General features: G+C 40.0%; 1 protein-coding gene across 1 annotated transcript in view; it reads right to left on the bottom strand.

The window, feature by feature from the left end:
* Positions 1–12,846, bottom strand: part of psd2 (pleckstrin and Sec7 domain containing 2) — a 38,170-nt gene extending 25,324 nt beyond the window's left edge. Inside the window, exons 1-3 of the mRNA XM_028459399.1 lie at positions 12,686–12,846; positions 3,213–3,756; positions 1,707–2,465 (exon numbers count right to left, since the gene is read on the bottom strand). Of these exons, the coding sequence (XP_028315200.1) occupies positions 1,707–2,465; positions 3,213–3,676 (1,223 nt within the window). The 5' untranslated portion in view covers positions 3,677–3,756; positions 12,686–12,846. The remainder of the gene's footprint in view (positions 1–1,706; positions 2,466–3,212; positions 3,757–12,685) is intronic.
* Between the last annotated feature and the right edge of the window lie 966 nt (positions 12,847–13,812).

Below are 13,812 nucleotides of genomic sequence, written 5' to 3'. Positions count from 1 at the left end.
AGGCTGGATTCAGTTAGCTCTCAGCTGGAAACTTCTCTCATTTTCAATGCAACCGTCTTGCTTCATGAAGCTCACTGGCCTTTAAACAGAAATGTAGAAGCTCTGCTATTGTGTGTCTTTGAATCTTTCAGTGAAGCCCCATTTGTTTGTCTCATGCGGTGTAAGTCGATCGTGTCAATGTTAAGCTAAGAGCGCTTTAAAGCTAAGGAACATAACCCTATTACTGTCCGAACCTTGTGTTTTACTTTGCCCTCTATTGTAGTTTCATTCACTTGAAAAAGATCTACTTTAAAGCTGCTTCACCCCCTACACCTACACCATATGCCTAAGTTCTTAAGTGGTCTACTAAAAACTAACTTTAGGCTCATGGCTTGTGCCCTCTGCTGGTAAGGACAAGGTCTCAACAAGTTAGACACACTGGCCTAAAACTTTAACAGACGTTAACTGGGCACACTCACTAAGCATTCAGCCATCTATAGCAGTAGTATGTATAAAAAAGAAAACAGAGCCACATTGTTGCATGAGATTCCTTCATACTCATACCTATTAAAAGTTTAAGGTTTGGAGATTTCTGTATCAGGTGACATAGTTTCAATCAAAATATAAAAAGACAAAATAAATAAAGCGAAGTTGCAGCAAAACTTCCAAAATGCCACTTTACCAAAGCCAAACATCAAAGTGAAGAAATGTAACCACATACTATTTTTCTCAAAATAGCGATATACGATATAAATCTCAATAATTTTATTTCAAATGAAGTCTGACCAGAAAGACAATTCTGGGTTAAATTTGCTGACGCACATTTATTAACAAACGGTTGCACAAAACGTGCCGCTTTTGGCTTTTTCTCCTATAAGGGACAGCATGTGTGAGTGACTTTTGTTTAGGGGAAGGTCTGAATTAGGACAACATGAGAGTGACGATATCTCGATACGGCGATATATCGCGGTATTTTTCCGCACGATCGATTATCGATATGTTCCCGCCAAGTATCGAATTTTTTTTTTTTTTAATTAATTAATTAATTTTTTTCCAAAACCTTTTCTGCTTTTCACTAAAATGTGCAGGTACATCTTCACAGAAATGTTGTCACTGTTTGTTGAAGGAACCAAAATATTGTTTAATGGAATATTGCACTATAATGGTGTCACTGGTAAGAAATACCCTATTTTTTGTTTACAGAAAGCACTATTGAAGATACTTATTCGTTTACATTAGTATGTTGACACTTATTTACAGAAATGTTGCACTAAAATAGTGTCACTGTTCATAGGACACTTTTTCAATTTATTGTCTTTCAGATATAAAATAAAAAAATGTATTTTTTCCACTTAATTTTTTTTTTTTCTTGTTATGTCATAGATTATCGTAGACTGATTTCTGACCAATATATCAATAATCGCAGTATCGTCATATCGTGAGATAATCGTTATTGTGAGCTGTGTATCGCGTATCGTATGGTACCCAGAGGTTCCCACCCCTACTCAACAATCCATCAAACCATGTTTTTCATGCTGTTCTGAGAAGTACTGAAAGCAGCAACTCCTAAAACAAGTATTTTAAAACTAAATAAGCTATAAAAATATATATACAGTATATTGATATAGGCAATATTGTAATTTTCTATATCACCAAAATGGAAAACTCAATATATCTTGAATCTCGATATATTGTCGAGCTCTACCACGTACATGCATCTCCCTCACCTGACAGAGTTGATCATGGCTCCACAACCCTCAATGGCTCCATGGAAATCTGTATGGTATCCATTTGGAATAGCCCAGCTTCCAGGTTGGCTCAACACAAACTCTGACCTGCTTCCTGGAATGGTCGTTCTTAACGGGCTCCCTCCAACTCCAGCCGTGTCTTCCACCCCACCGTACCGACCTGATATCAGATCCCCACCCAGGGCATCAGGTCCAGCCTCAGCCCCTTCTTGCTCCTGAACAGTTGCCAACTCCAGTTCCAAAGGTTCGGGACCTTGTAGCAGCGCCCTCTGTTGGATGAGGGGTGTTAAAGGTGCTTCAAAGCTGACGCAGCTGTCCGTCTCATCAGTGAGTGACAGCACATCAAGGGAGTCCAAGCTGCTGTAACAGGTCCCACCTCGCAGCAAGGCAGACTCCACAATGCGCTCAAACGTGGAGCTGAACCCATCTTTGTTGTCCACCCTTTGCTTTTCTCCCTCCTCCTGTTCTCTCTCTCCTTCCTCCTCCTCCTGAACTTCAACCTGCTCAACAATCTGCTCGAAAGCCGAGCTGAAACTGTCCTGGATTCCTCTCCCATCTTCTTTCTGGACTTCCTTATCCTCTTCTTCCTCATCTTCCTCCACCTCTGTGTCAGCTTCCTCTACGGTTGTCTCAAAGTTTGAGCTGAAAGTGTCCAAATGTGTAGCCCTGTTATCTTCTTTCTCCTCTTTGTCACCCACTCCATCCTCATCATCAAACCCATTTACACCATTTGCCAGCCTGTAAGAAAAAAGCTAATTAAAAGATTGTCTTTTATTGCGAAAAATGCCTACATTAAGTCTCTATTAACAATCAAAAATATATGGCAGTCTGAAAATTCATGAAAAAAGCGTTGGTACTGTATAGTATACAATCAATTGGTAATAATCTCCCAGCAACTGTTGATACAAAAATCAATATTAACTCTGAAGATGCTTTCCTTGAGAGTGAACTCATAGGGATACATCAAAGCAATCACCACTGAGGAAGACTGGCAGTTGACAGTCAAAACATGTCAGGAGATAAAATTTCCTGAAAAATTTTGTCAGATTAAACAAAACCTTAACATATAGAACAATGACATATTTTTCTGCTTGTTTAAAGGTTTAGAAAACAGTGTCGTTTTATTTGTCTTACAGGGTTAAAAAACATAATTCTACAAATTTGAAAATCTTTGCATAAATTATGAGAAACAGTGTTCTTGTTTTCTTTGTTATAGCCTCAAATGCTCTTTGTTTTCACATGTTTTTTTTAAATGAATTTAATTGATTAGATGATAAATCATAAATAGAAACAGAAATTGGGTACTCATATGTGTATATTATGAACAAAGTGCATTATTTGTGTAAAACATGTAGACATTTCTATTTCTAATTCTACCAAATGCTTTTATCCTGCTAGATTGTGATGTCAAGTTTGATCAAATGGTTTAGTATTTGCCAGTAATTCTCTTTTATCCAGCGTACAGATGGGATTTACAAAACTCACCGTCCATCTTGTAGATGAAGGTTAGTTGCCTCCTCCTGTGACGTTGCTTCATTTTCCCTTTCCTTCTGTTTCTCTTTCATCTCCTCAGCTTCACATGCCTCCTTCTCGTCTCCCGGCGAGCAAAACTCCACATTCATACATCTGTCCTCTCTCATCCCATCACTTTCTCCCTCCACCTCTCCTTCTCTCTGCTGGTGTTCTTCTCCACTGCTGTCTTCCCTCTCCTCTTTTACACCCCCATCACCCCCCTCATCTATCACCTCTGCCCTACCTGCCTCTTCATCCTCTTTTTGGAGTGGCTCCCACTGAACCCTGTCTTCCTGCTTCCCCTTCTCCAGCTGGTCCTCATCTGCCTGATTGTGTGTTTCAGGTGGTGGCTCAGTGGTGGTGCTGGGGATTGCACCGGGCTCCACTATGTTCTCTGGTGGGGTGGGAGAGGGCAGAGCCTGCCCCTCCTCGGTCATGTTGTCCCTCAGTCTGGTTTGCGATTGTGTATTTCCAGTGTAGATGGAGCAACGGTGTCAATCAGAGATTAGTGATGAACCTTAGGAGAGAAAATGAAGAAACACATAATGAGAATATGTAAAATACAGCAATGTCTAAAAAAGCAAAACATTTCATTCTCTGGGCTACAGCGGCCACCCTCAAGGAAAAGCTGTGTGTGTATTTTATTTTACTGTGTTTATTTCTCACAGAAAGATTCATACACCAGGATTACTTTGTTCTGAGCGCCACATGAAACAACAGTTTGTGAAAGGACAACAAAAGATAATAGAGAGACGAGGGATGCTGGCATACATACCAGAAGGTTCCACTAATATTCACTGGAGATCTCAGGGTATGTTTCACTACTGCTATCAATTCAACTTGCACTGCTGACTTCACTAAATTTGAATATGTTGAGAGACAGTTTGGTTAAGACACAATTTCTTGGACAATTAAGGTTTGCATGACAGTTCGCTAAGATAGAAACTGGTATTGAAATGCTACTCTGTAACTCCTGAGCAGCTGTGACCTCTGTGCATTAAGCTTTCCTCAGTCATTACTGGGGCTTAAAGGCAAATTATGCTAATGAGGGGCTCCTAATGACTGCAGAATTTGGTATCTCATGCTGGCTTTGATATTTCACTAATACATCTAAATCAGTCAGAACGTAATGATCATATATTTCGTGCATTTTTTTTCATTTATTTATTTTTTTAATTTTCAAGCAAAGTCGTGAACCGTGTTTGTCATGGTTCTTTAACAAGAAAATATCAAATGTATACTGTAAAGTGCTTTACGCTTTCAGCCAACTTTTTCCAGACATATTTATTTACAAACAAAAAGTACCTGCCAACTATTTAGTCATGTTAGCATGTCACAGAGCACAAAAAAAAACAAAAACAAAGCACATCTTAAGAGGAAAGGTTTTGTTGTAAGTTATCAAAGACAGATGTCAAGTGTTGGGATAAGTTTTAATTGAGTTATGTTAGGTCAGGTGTAAGGATTTGTGAAAGCCTGAAGTGAAGGGTAGAGTGTTGAATAAGGACAAGTTTAAAACTGCAGTTTTTGAGGTGTTGTATTAGTCTGCTATAACTGATGCATTAATATCAAGGCGATAGAAAGCGCTTTGAGTTGAAAACTTTAAGCATTACATTATTGGAAATGCTGTTGAGTGTTTGCAGCTATCTGGAGAACACATGGCACCGGGTTGTTCCGAGAGAACCATACATGCAAAGCTGTCATGGGTTCTATAGTCAATGTGAAAGTTACTTTTACGAATACCAAGATAAGCATTTGTATGTTTTTAACAATGCCTTGCAAACGACATGAAAAAAAAATGTTTAGGGTTCAGATACCACAACACATGTTAAAATTCTATGTCTTGAAAAGTCAGGAAGGTTTTGCATTTTAGTGTGGTTCTGCTAAAAGGTTCTTTTACATAAGAGTTTTTCCTGTTTTAATTTGCATCTACTCACTGTGAGGAATTTGATTGAAACAACATAATGTGCCCGCACTTGAAAATCCTCGGCCTGACATTTGAAAAATCCTCAAAATAATAACTGTCACGAAAAAATAATTTACATTGATTTATTGTGACTAAGCTAAGCACTTCAGTGAATTTATAGTTGGAAATGGTTCATTCATTACATTTATAATACCGGTAGGGGAATAAAACCTTATTAAATATGATTACTCACCTGTTTATGCATATCATTTTATTACGTAATAGTGTCTGTGACAAACACAAAAATAAATATTTTTTTTTGCCACTAATCAAGAGCCCTGAGTGAATGTCACCTTACAGCAAATTATCAACGGTCCACCTCCTTTCCTTCTTTAAAATCAGTCCACGACAAAATCTTTTTCAGAAATCCTCAAAAACGCTGTTTTTTCGCCAAAAATCGACCGACCAGAGTTTTTTTTTCATTACCTAGAGAACCCCCATTAGTACCAATGTTTTGGTGTGAGAATGGTAGGTGGGTATTGCATTAAAAGACCTACACCACTCTACACACACCCACAGACAGACGGACGGAGAGACGCCGAACTGATGACGATACCCTTCGGCCAAGGGTAAAAACTGCACAAAGTACTGCAAATAAATGGGATACACATTACTTCAGCCTGAAGGTCACACATGGTAAAAAAAATTAACCTAAAAAAAAGTTACAGGAAAAAAAGTCAGCACATTTGTCCACAAGAGTTTTCCTTCCAACAGGTGATGGATGTCGATGATCTCAGAGGAATCTGTTAGCAATGTTTTTCCTTTTTCAGCATTATTTTCCAGATTTTGGGAGCTGTTACAAAATGCATTGGTAACCAAGTATAGTCTCAGTGCAGTGCATCAGCAGCAGGCTTGTCTGTCATATGGCACTACAGAGTTTTGATCCCATTTCCAACCCAATAAGCAAAGCACATCTCTGAAGTTGATAAGTTGATGAAATATCCCTTCAATAACAAATCTGAAAGCACTCCAGATCTCAATCATTCATGGATTTTGCGTTAGAAGACAACATCAAAAAGAGCAAAACCCCCCACTGCACTAACAGGATAAAGATACCCTCTTTTTCTGATTGAACCAAACTCATGAACATATGATCATTTTATGCAAACATGCACAATTTGCAGATGGTATTCCATCAAGGGGAATTTGCACACATTAGCAAACACACAGACACACACACACAAAGACAAACTGAAATTAAACTGCGACAGTGTTTATTAAATGGATTTTCCTTACTGTTTGTCTCGGTGCGCTATTTCTCTCCCATTCTGTCCACTTCATTTGTTCAACACTATGTTTTTTGCTATCTCCTAATCTTAACTCTGCTTGCTATTTCCTCAGCCCCTCATTTGGCAGTAATTAAGGTAAATGGGTCTTATCCAATGAAAAAAGAGAAACCGTTAGGGAGGGAGAACAGATGTGTTTAGACCCCCTACACAAGAGCGGATGGAGAACACAGCCAATGACAAGGAGAGTGGTGTGTGTGTGTGTGTGTGTAGACTACAGGTTTGTGTGTCATAGTCTCTTTGTAAAGGACGAACAATCAGGACGGACTGAGTAGATTTTAAATTTGTCAGCAGAACACTAAAGGTTTTTAAGGTTTATCAATATCCTTTAACTGCCATCAGACCATCTGCCAATCACAAGAACAAAACTCAACCATATACACAAAGACCAAGGCACTCCTTCTCGCCTACAAATTGTCAAACCAGGGAGAACGATGGCAGATAAAGTGGGGAATTACCATATATAGACCTTTCTTGCATCCGTTGTATTTCATTCTTTCTGCACACACACAGCTCTATCACAAAGCACTGAAACATACCTTAAATTGGGGGTCTGAGGGACAGTAGTGGGCTGTGAGCTATATGTTTGGGGTAAGCAAGACGTCTCACACCCTATTAGAATAGAATATAAAGCCAAATACTCATCCATACATTTACGAAGGTTTGTTCAAAACTCTGACATGATTTTTAGTTTTACACATATTGCAAATTACTACAGATGCACAATCTAATGGTGAGGGATCATCTCAGAGACACATGCCCTTATTTCTATGATCTAAAGAGCAGGTTTGTGCTGCGCTTTGCCTTCACCACACCGTGGCTTTACCACACCGTGGCACGACCGTGGCTCAGGTGGTAGAGGGTCGTCTTCTGATCGAGAGGTTGGGGGTTCGATCCCAGTACCTGACTATGTGTCGAAGTGTCCTTGGGCAAGACACTGAACCCTAAGTTGCTCCCAGTGGTTGACTAGCGCCTTGCATGGCAGTCCTGTCCCACTGGTGTGTGAATGTGAGAGTGATTAGGTGAATGAGCTGTTATGTAAAGCGCTTTGAGACTGCTTCAGTGTGGGGATAAAGTGCTATATAAAATCAAGTCCATTTACCATTTACCACATGTAAACTCAAATTATCATTTTTCTCTCTCCGCTGTTGCATGCATGCCACTAATAATGAGGCGTGGTCACGGCTCAGTCTAGTTGGACAATCAATAGCACAACATGGACTGTAAGGGATTAGAAAACTGACTTTGCTCCAGGGAAGAAGGTATTTTACATCGCCGGCAGGGTCCGGTGCAGAACACAGACATAATGCTATAGTTTTCACCTGCATTTAGCTTTTTAAACATCTGTGGTTACCCCGCAACCCTGAAAGAAGGAGCAAGCAGGTCTGAAAATGGATGGATGGATGGATGGATGGTCATCTGTGGTTGTACCAGAAAGAGGGCTGGTACGGAGCAGCAATTCCACCTGTGGGTCTTCAGCAGAGGTCGGTGTCAGTCTGCAGTGTCCACACAAAACCTCACTCCTCGGCTGATGTTCACAGATAAAAAAATAGTATTTCTTAAAAGACTATGTTAAGTTTTACACATACAGTAACACAATTTCAATTTTACTATGTAGAATACACTCTTACGAAAAAAAGGCAACGCAGAAGAAAGATTCTGGCTTGGGTCAACATTCTTAAATGAATTCAATGGACAACCACTGTGCCCAGGGTTTGTACCGGTTCAATGACTATTTGGTACTGGGCTACGCATCTGAGATACAATAAAGTGTACCTGTGGTGAATTTTAATTGCAAGCTCTATCAAAAGATCTTATATAATAATACTAGCGGTGAGTGGGGCACATGAGGCTAAGTATACCGTTAAAATGGAATGACAAAGCAGCAGTGTGAGAATTTGAAGACCGAACTACGGCAAAGGTCCAAAGACTTCCACTATTTACCAATTCTTTTATTTGGTGAACGTCACATGAATGCCTCGTCAGGCGTAAGCTGCCTGTTTAGAGTCTGTCTTGTTCAGCTCTACAACTTGAATTTGCATTGCAGTCATGTTAGTCGTCTCCTAAGTCTCGATGTTCTCTGACTTAACATTGCTCCTCTAGAATAACAAATGACATTATGTAACCCTGTTCACAAGCAGAAAGCTCACCCCCGCGCCTGACCTTAAAGAGTAAAATTACTCCGGTTTCCCTTGACACATTACCTGTACTGAAAGAAATATCAATATTAATGATTAATTACAGTACATCATATTAGAGATACTCTACTCTAGTTCTACAGCATATACCAGGGATGTCAAACTTATTCTAGTTTAGAGGCCAAACATGAAGCAGTCTGATCTTACGTGGGCTGCAGACTTTAATTTCAACATTAATGTGCCCGAGTTTGCACTTTCACATATCAATCATATATTAAATATGGACAATACCGACAATATCCAAGCAATAAGTGACAGATATCAGTCCTGAACCATCTTCACTTCAATTTGCTTGATTCTGTGACAAAATTTGTATTTAATTTGGGGAAATTCTGTACAACAATTTAAGGAAAATTGCAGAATTCTGGGAAAAAAAACAAGTCCGCGAGCCCTGCAAATATTGTGTAGTTTCATTAATTGTGTATATTTGGTGGGACTGAGATATGTAAGACTGAATTAGTGGATAATTCACACAATGATTCATGTTTTTTCTTTGATTTTTACTTTCTCCTGCAGGCCAAATTGGTTAATCTAAAAGGCCCGATTTGGCCCCTGGGCCTTGAGTTTGACACGTGCCACAGAGGCTTAACTTCCCTAATGTTTAACATCCGTCAGTATGTTTGTCTGTCAATGTGTAATATGTTTTCTTTTCCAAATTTTTTTTGTGGTGCTGTGGAAAACTCTAAGTGTTTCCCATTGGAGAGCACACCACACTATTATTGAATCGTTTGAAGGACACAACACTGATTCCTTATGGCAGACATAATTATATTTTTATCAATTGTAGTGTGAAGGTTACACTGAAGATTAAATATGCACTAGATATTGATTTAACATATCTGCAAGACTAGCTATGATTTAAGAAGGGTGCTTATGTTTTTTAGACATAAAAAATATGAAAATTGAAGAAATCCATATTAGGAACAACACAACAGAAGAAGATATTACGAGAGATGTCTTCAAGACTATGACCACCAGTGCAGGCACATAATAGCTTACATAAGGGGCTAATGAGTGATCAAAATGCATTTATAGAGCTGCCATACTGCATATTAAGGCATGATGTGTTATCTGCATATTAATAACACGAGGAGACTCCCTGTCCTCGTTCTTTATTCCGTCACCCTCCATTCGCTAAATCAACACTGTGGTCACATACTATCAATGACCTACTGACCCTGATCATAATACATAGGCTGAACACACACAGAGACACACACACTGTGCAGAGCTGGAGTCACCTTTCAAAAATGCAGATGCAGAGAGGAAGAATATCATGTCATCATTTCCTGGATGTAGGCCTTAAGAGGAAAGCAGGAGAATGCAGACATTGGAAATCCTCCACAGTATTTTCCACCTCCTGCTCACCAGCAATACCACAAAGAGCCTCCAACAATCCACGTCGGCTTACTGGAGCGTTACATTCGCACAGTTCCAGCAAATCACCCTAATGTGACACTTCTGAACAGTCAAGGTCAAATGAGCCGTCATATTTTGTCTCTCGAAATGCTCACATCTAAATACACATTCAGGGTAATGTGGTCATTTATCTTGTTTTGTCCTGTTCTCCAGGGAGCTGTCATCTTCAAACCTGGATAATGCACACAGCAGCCAAACATATGACATTGCTTTTTCCCAAAGCTGCATGTATCTTTATCCTACAATGTGGCTGTCAGTAATTTGTGTGCAAAACACTAAATTTTAAATACTAAAGCCTTGATTATCAGTGACTGTAAACAGTACTTGATCATTAGTTTTTACCCTTTGCTGCAGATATTCCAAAAAAAACGGTTTAAGCTTTGAATTTCACAGAAAACAGGTCAAAACCATACCAATAAATCAATTAGTAAGAAATAAAAATGTTTTGATAAAACTGCACATTTTATGTTTTAATTAGATCTCATATAAAGTCCACTCAGTTTACTCTCCGTGAACATGATTTCTCCTCATTGTAAACTAGAGGATGTTAGCACACTTTATAATTTGGACTGCATGTAATACTTCAATGATTCAAACAGCACTTCTTAAAGGTCTGATAGATTTTTTAGTGTGAGGGGTTGCCATGTCAGATACCCTGTAGTACTCAAAACACAACATTGACTTTAGAAATGATAACATCAAAGCCAACAACACTTTCTTTTCCTTTAATAACTAAATCATTAATCTAATAAATGATCAGATAGACCAGAAACTCAAACCTAAAAGGAAAAACCATTGTCATTGTCAAACAAATAACTATAAACTATTTTCATTTTCCGGGTCAAATTAGAAACACATGGTTTGCACATCTGGCTCACACCGAAGAGGTCCTGGGTTCAAGCCCCGGGGGGGGGGGGGCATTTAGGTTTGCTCTGTGTGAAGTTTGCACACTCTCCGTGAGTTTGCATGTTCTCCCCGTGCTTGTATGTATTTTTTGGGGGGAGAAATTGGTGTCCTCCCCCCACCTAAAACATGTTAGGTTAGCTAGAATTGAGAAATGAGTTAGAGTGTCAGTGGTTGTCTGTGTCTCATCTACAATGGACTTGCTCCAAGTCCAGGGTGTAACCCCCCCCCATAGGGCCGTTAAGAGTTTGGGATCGGCACCAGCGGACCCACGTGAACACAAACACAATAGATTAAATTTAAAACACATACAAAATATAATACATAACATTAGTGTTAGATGTTTCCATGGTTAACCTCTAAATAAAACTAAATATCACCTGGATGAGTAAAGGAAAAAACTGCATTAAGCTAAATTAATCACTTGATCGTGAAGTATATGGTCCGACACTTTAAAAATCAGGTTATTTCCACATTAGTCGTAAGATTAATGCAGTTGGTTTCAAAAGGACTCATTTATTATCAAGTTTAAATTGTGCAGGATCCAATGTTTCACCTTTCTATTGAAAATTGAATTCACTGGAGACAGAATGGAGAGAAAGAAAGTGTTTGGTCTGCTGAGTCTGGATGTCTGATGCCTCAAGTGCAGCACATTTGTTTAAGACAGCTCACTGCTGCACCAGAGCAATGAATCACAATAGATCCAGACTCAGCATGCAAATGTCTATAATTAGGATAATAGCAACTTTGCTCTCGAGATGAAAAATAAGTGACTATCACATCTCTTTAACAGAAGCCTCCTAAACTCTAAAGAAGATGTGAAATTGCTTATTTGAAGAAACCTCCACACTTTGACTTTGGGTGTCCAAAAAAAGCGCTGTGTAAAATTGATGTATTACTATCATTATTATTTTTTTTTTCTTTTTTAAACCCAAGTTCTGTTACGGCTGTAAGACTGGTATTCATGGTAGAAAATGCAGAGCAAGCTCCACATGTCTTATCCATATAATATCCCCCTGATGGAGCTAAGCCATATCTCTGCCCTATATGTGTAGGATCCTCTATAATGTAGAATAATGTTACTATGAGCTCAGCCTTTTCCCAAGGTGCCCCCCCCCCCCCCCCCCCCAAAAAAAAAAAAAAAAAACATACAAACAAACCCAATGTGAGGAGGGCTCATTGTGTGTGTGTGTGTGTGTGTGTGTGTGTGTGTGTGTGTGTGAGAGAGAGAGAGAGAGTGCCCTGCTCTCTCAGCCTCCTCGAGCCGGTAACCATGACAACAGGATGGCTGGGAGACATGGTTCCGGCTCCTATTGAGGCCGGTGCCTTTCTTTCTACTAAAATAGAGCATTGGTCTCGTTTCAACGCAGGGTTTTTTCATCCTGAAAGCCGAGCGGAAACGCTTTTTCTCACACACTCTCACGCGCACGCAGACAGCTTATTAAAAAAAAAAAAAAAAAAAAAGCTCACGCACGGCCCGGGGCCGCTCGGTGATGAGTCTCCACGAGCTCCACCGGCTGTCCTGAATGCAGAAACCACTAACCCGGTACAGGAGCCGGACCCAGCCTGCTCTAATGCTCTCCAATAAACATAAATACACAGTAGCGTCGTAACGTCAGTCTGTTAAAGCGGTAAATAAACGTATCTTAAATGACCGTGAAAAAGCTCGTCACTCACCGGGAGGGCACGAGCGGCAGCGGCGTCGGTGTCTTCTGTCTGTACATCCACACCGGGGCGAACGTTAATACACTCTCTCTCTCTCTCTCTCTCTTTCACTCTCTCTCTCTCTGGTGCGCGCGTGCAGCCGAAGCTTGCGCCGTTCTACAGCCTCGCGCTTCCGAGAGCAGGCTGGCAGGGGCACGCGGGAGGTCCGGGCACCGTTGACGGACGGATGGGTGAACGTCTGCTAGTGTGCGCACGTGAGGTGAGGGAGCCGCGGCTGAGCACGTGCAGAGCAGAGCAGCATCCGGTCCTTTACAGTTGTTGATAATCGGACGGTTTGTCCTGCAGTGAAGATCAGAGCAGACACCGAGTGTTGACACAAGAGCTGCTGCGCTGTCACTGCACTGATGATACCAGCAGAGACCTGCAGTGTGAGGAACACACACACACACACACACACACACACACACACTGGTTCTCAAAGCTGAGGTCCTGGGCTGTGCCCAAAGAAATTTGGGAGGCTACCAGAATGTCCTCAGACGGATGCTTTAACCCAAATTTTGTTTTCTCACTTAGGATTGGAGGAAAGTGTGGGAACTGGCTCGAAAAGCTCCACATGCAGATGATTTACAGACACTGTCTAAAGTCTAAAGTCCTGCAGCTGCCATATCTTGGATCTTTGGTCATGCTGAGGTTTCGTTTGTGTTTGTGTGTCGATCAGGGAAAACATGGCCTATAAACAGTCAGAAGATTGTCATGTGAGCAAACTGACAAAAAAATAAATAAAAATAAAACAAGAATGAGAATTTGCTGGAGAAGCAAGGAGGTGAAGTCGGCCTCATCCATTTTTTCCTACCCAATGAAGTCGATCTTACTTGAAGCAACTTCCTCTCTATCATGTCACAATGTGGTAATCTCCATTTTTATGGCGATCTATTGACATGTAACAACACACAAATGTGTCCCTTCCAAAGGTAAAATAACTATTTAAAATGAGAAAATATATATATATACACACACATATATATATATATATATATATATATATATATATATATATATATATATATTAGTCAAAGACAGATTGATTCATCCATCTTTATGACAAATTCTTAGAATTTTGCATCGCTTTGTCCATTTTT

This window comes from Gouania willdenowi, chromosome 10, assembly GCF_900634775.1.
Source record: "Gouania willdenowi chromosome 10, fGouWil2.1, whole genome shotgun sequence".
In the NCBI taxonomy this organism is placed as follows: Eukaryota; Metazoa; Chordata; class Actinopteri; order Blenniiformes; family Gobiesocidae; genus Gouania; species Gouania willdenowi.
Note: the sequence above shows the minus strand (reverse complement) of the source record. Positions and strands in the feature narration are given on the sequence as shown.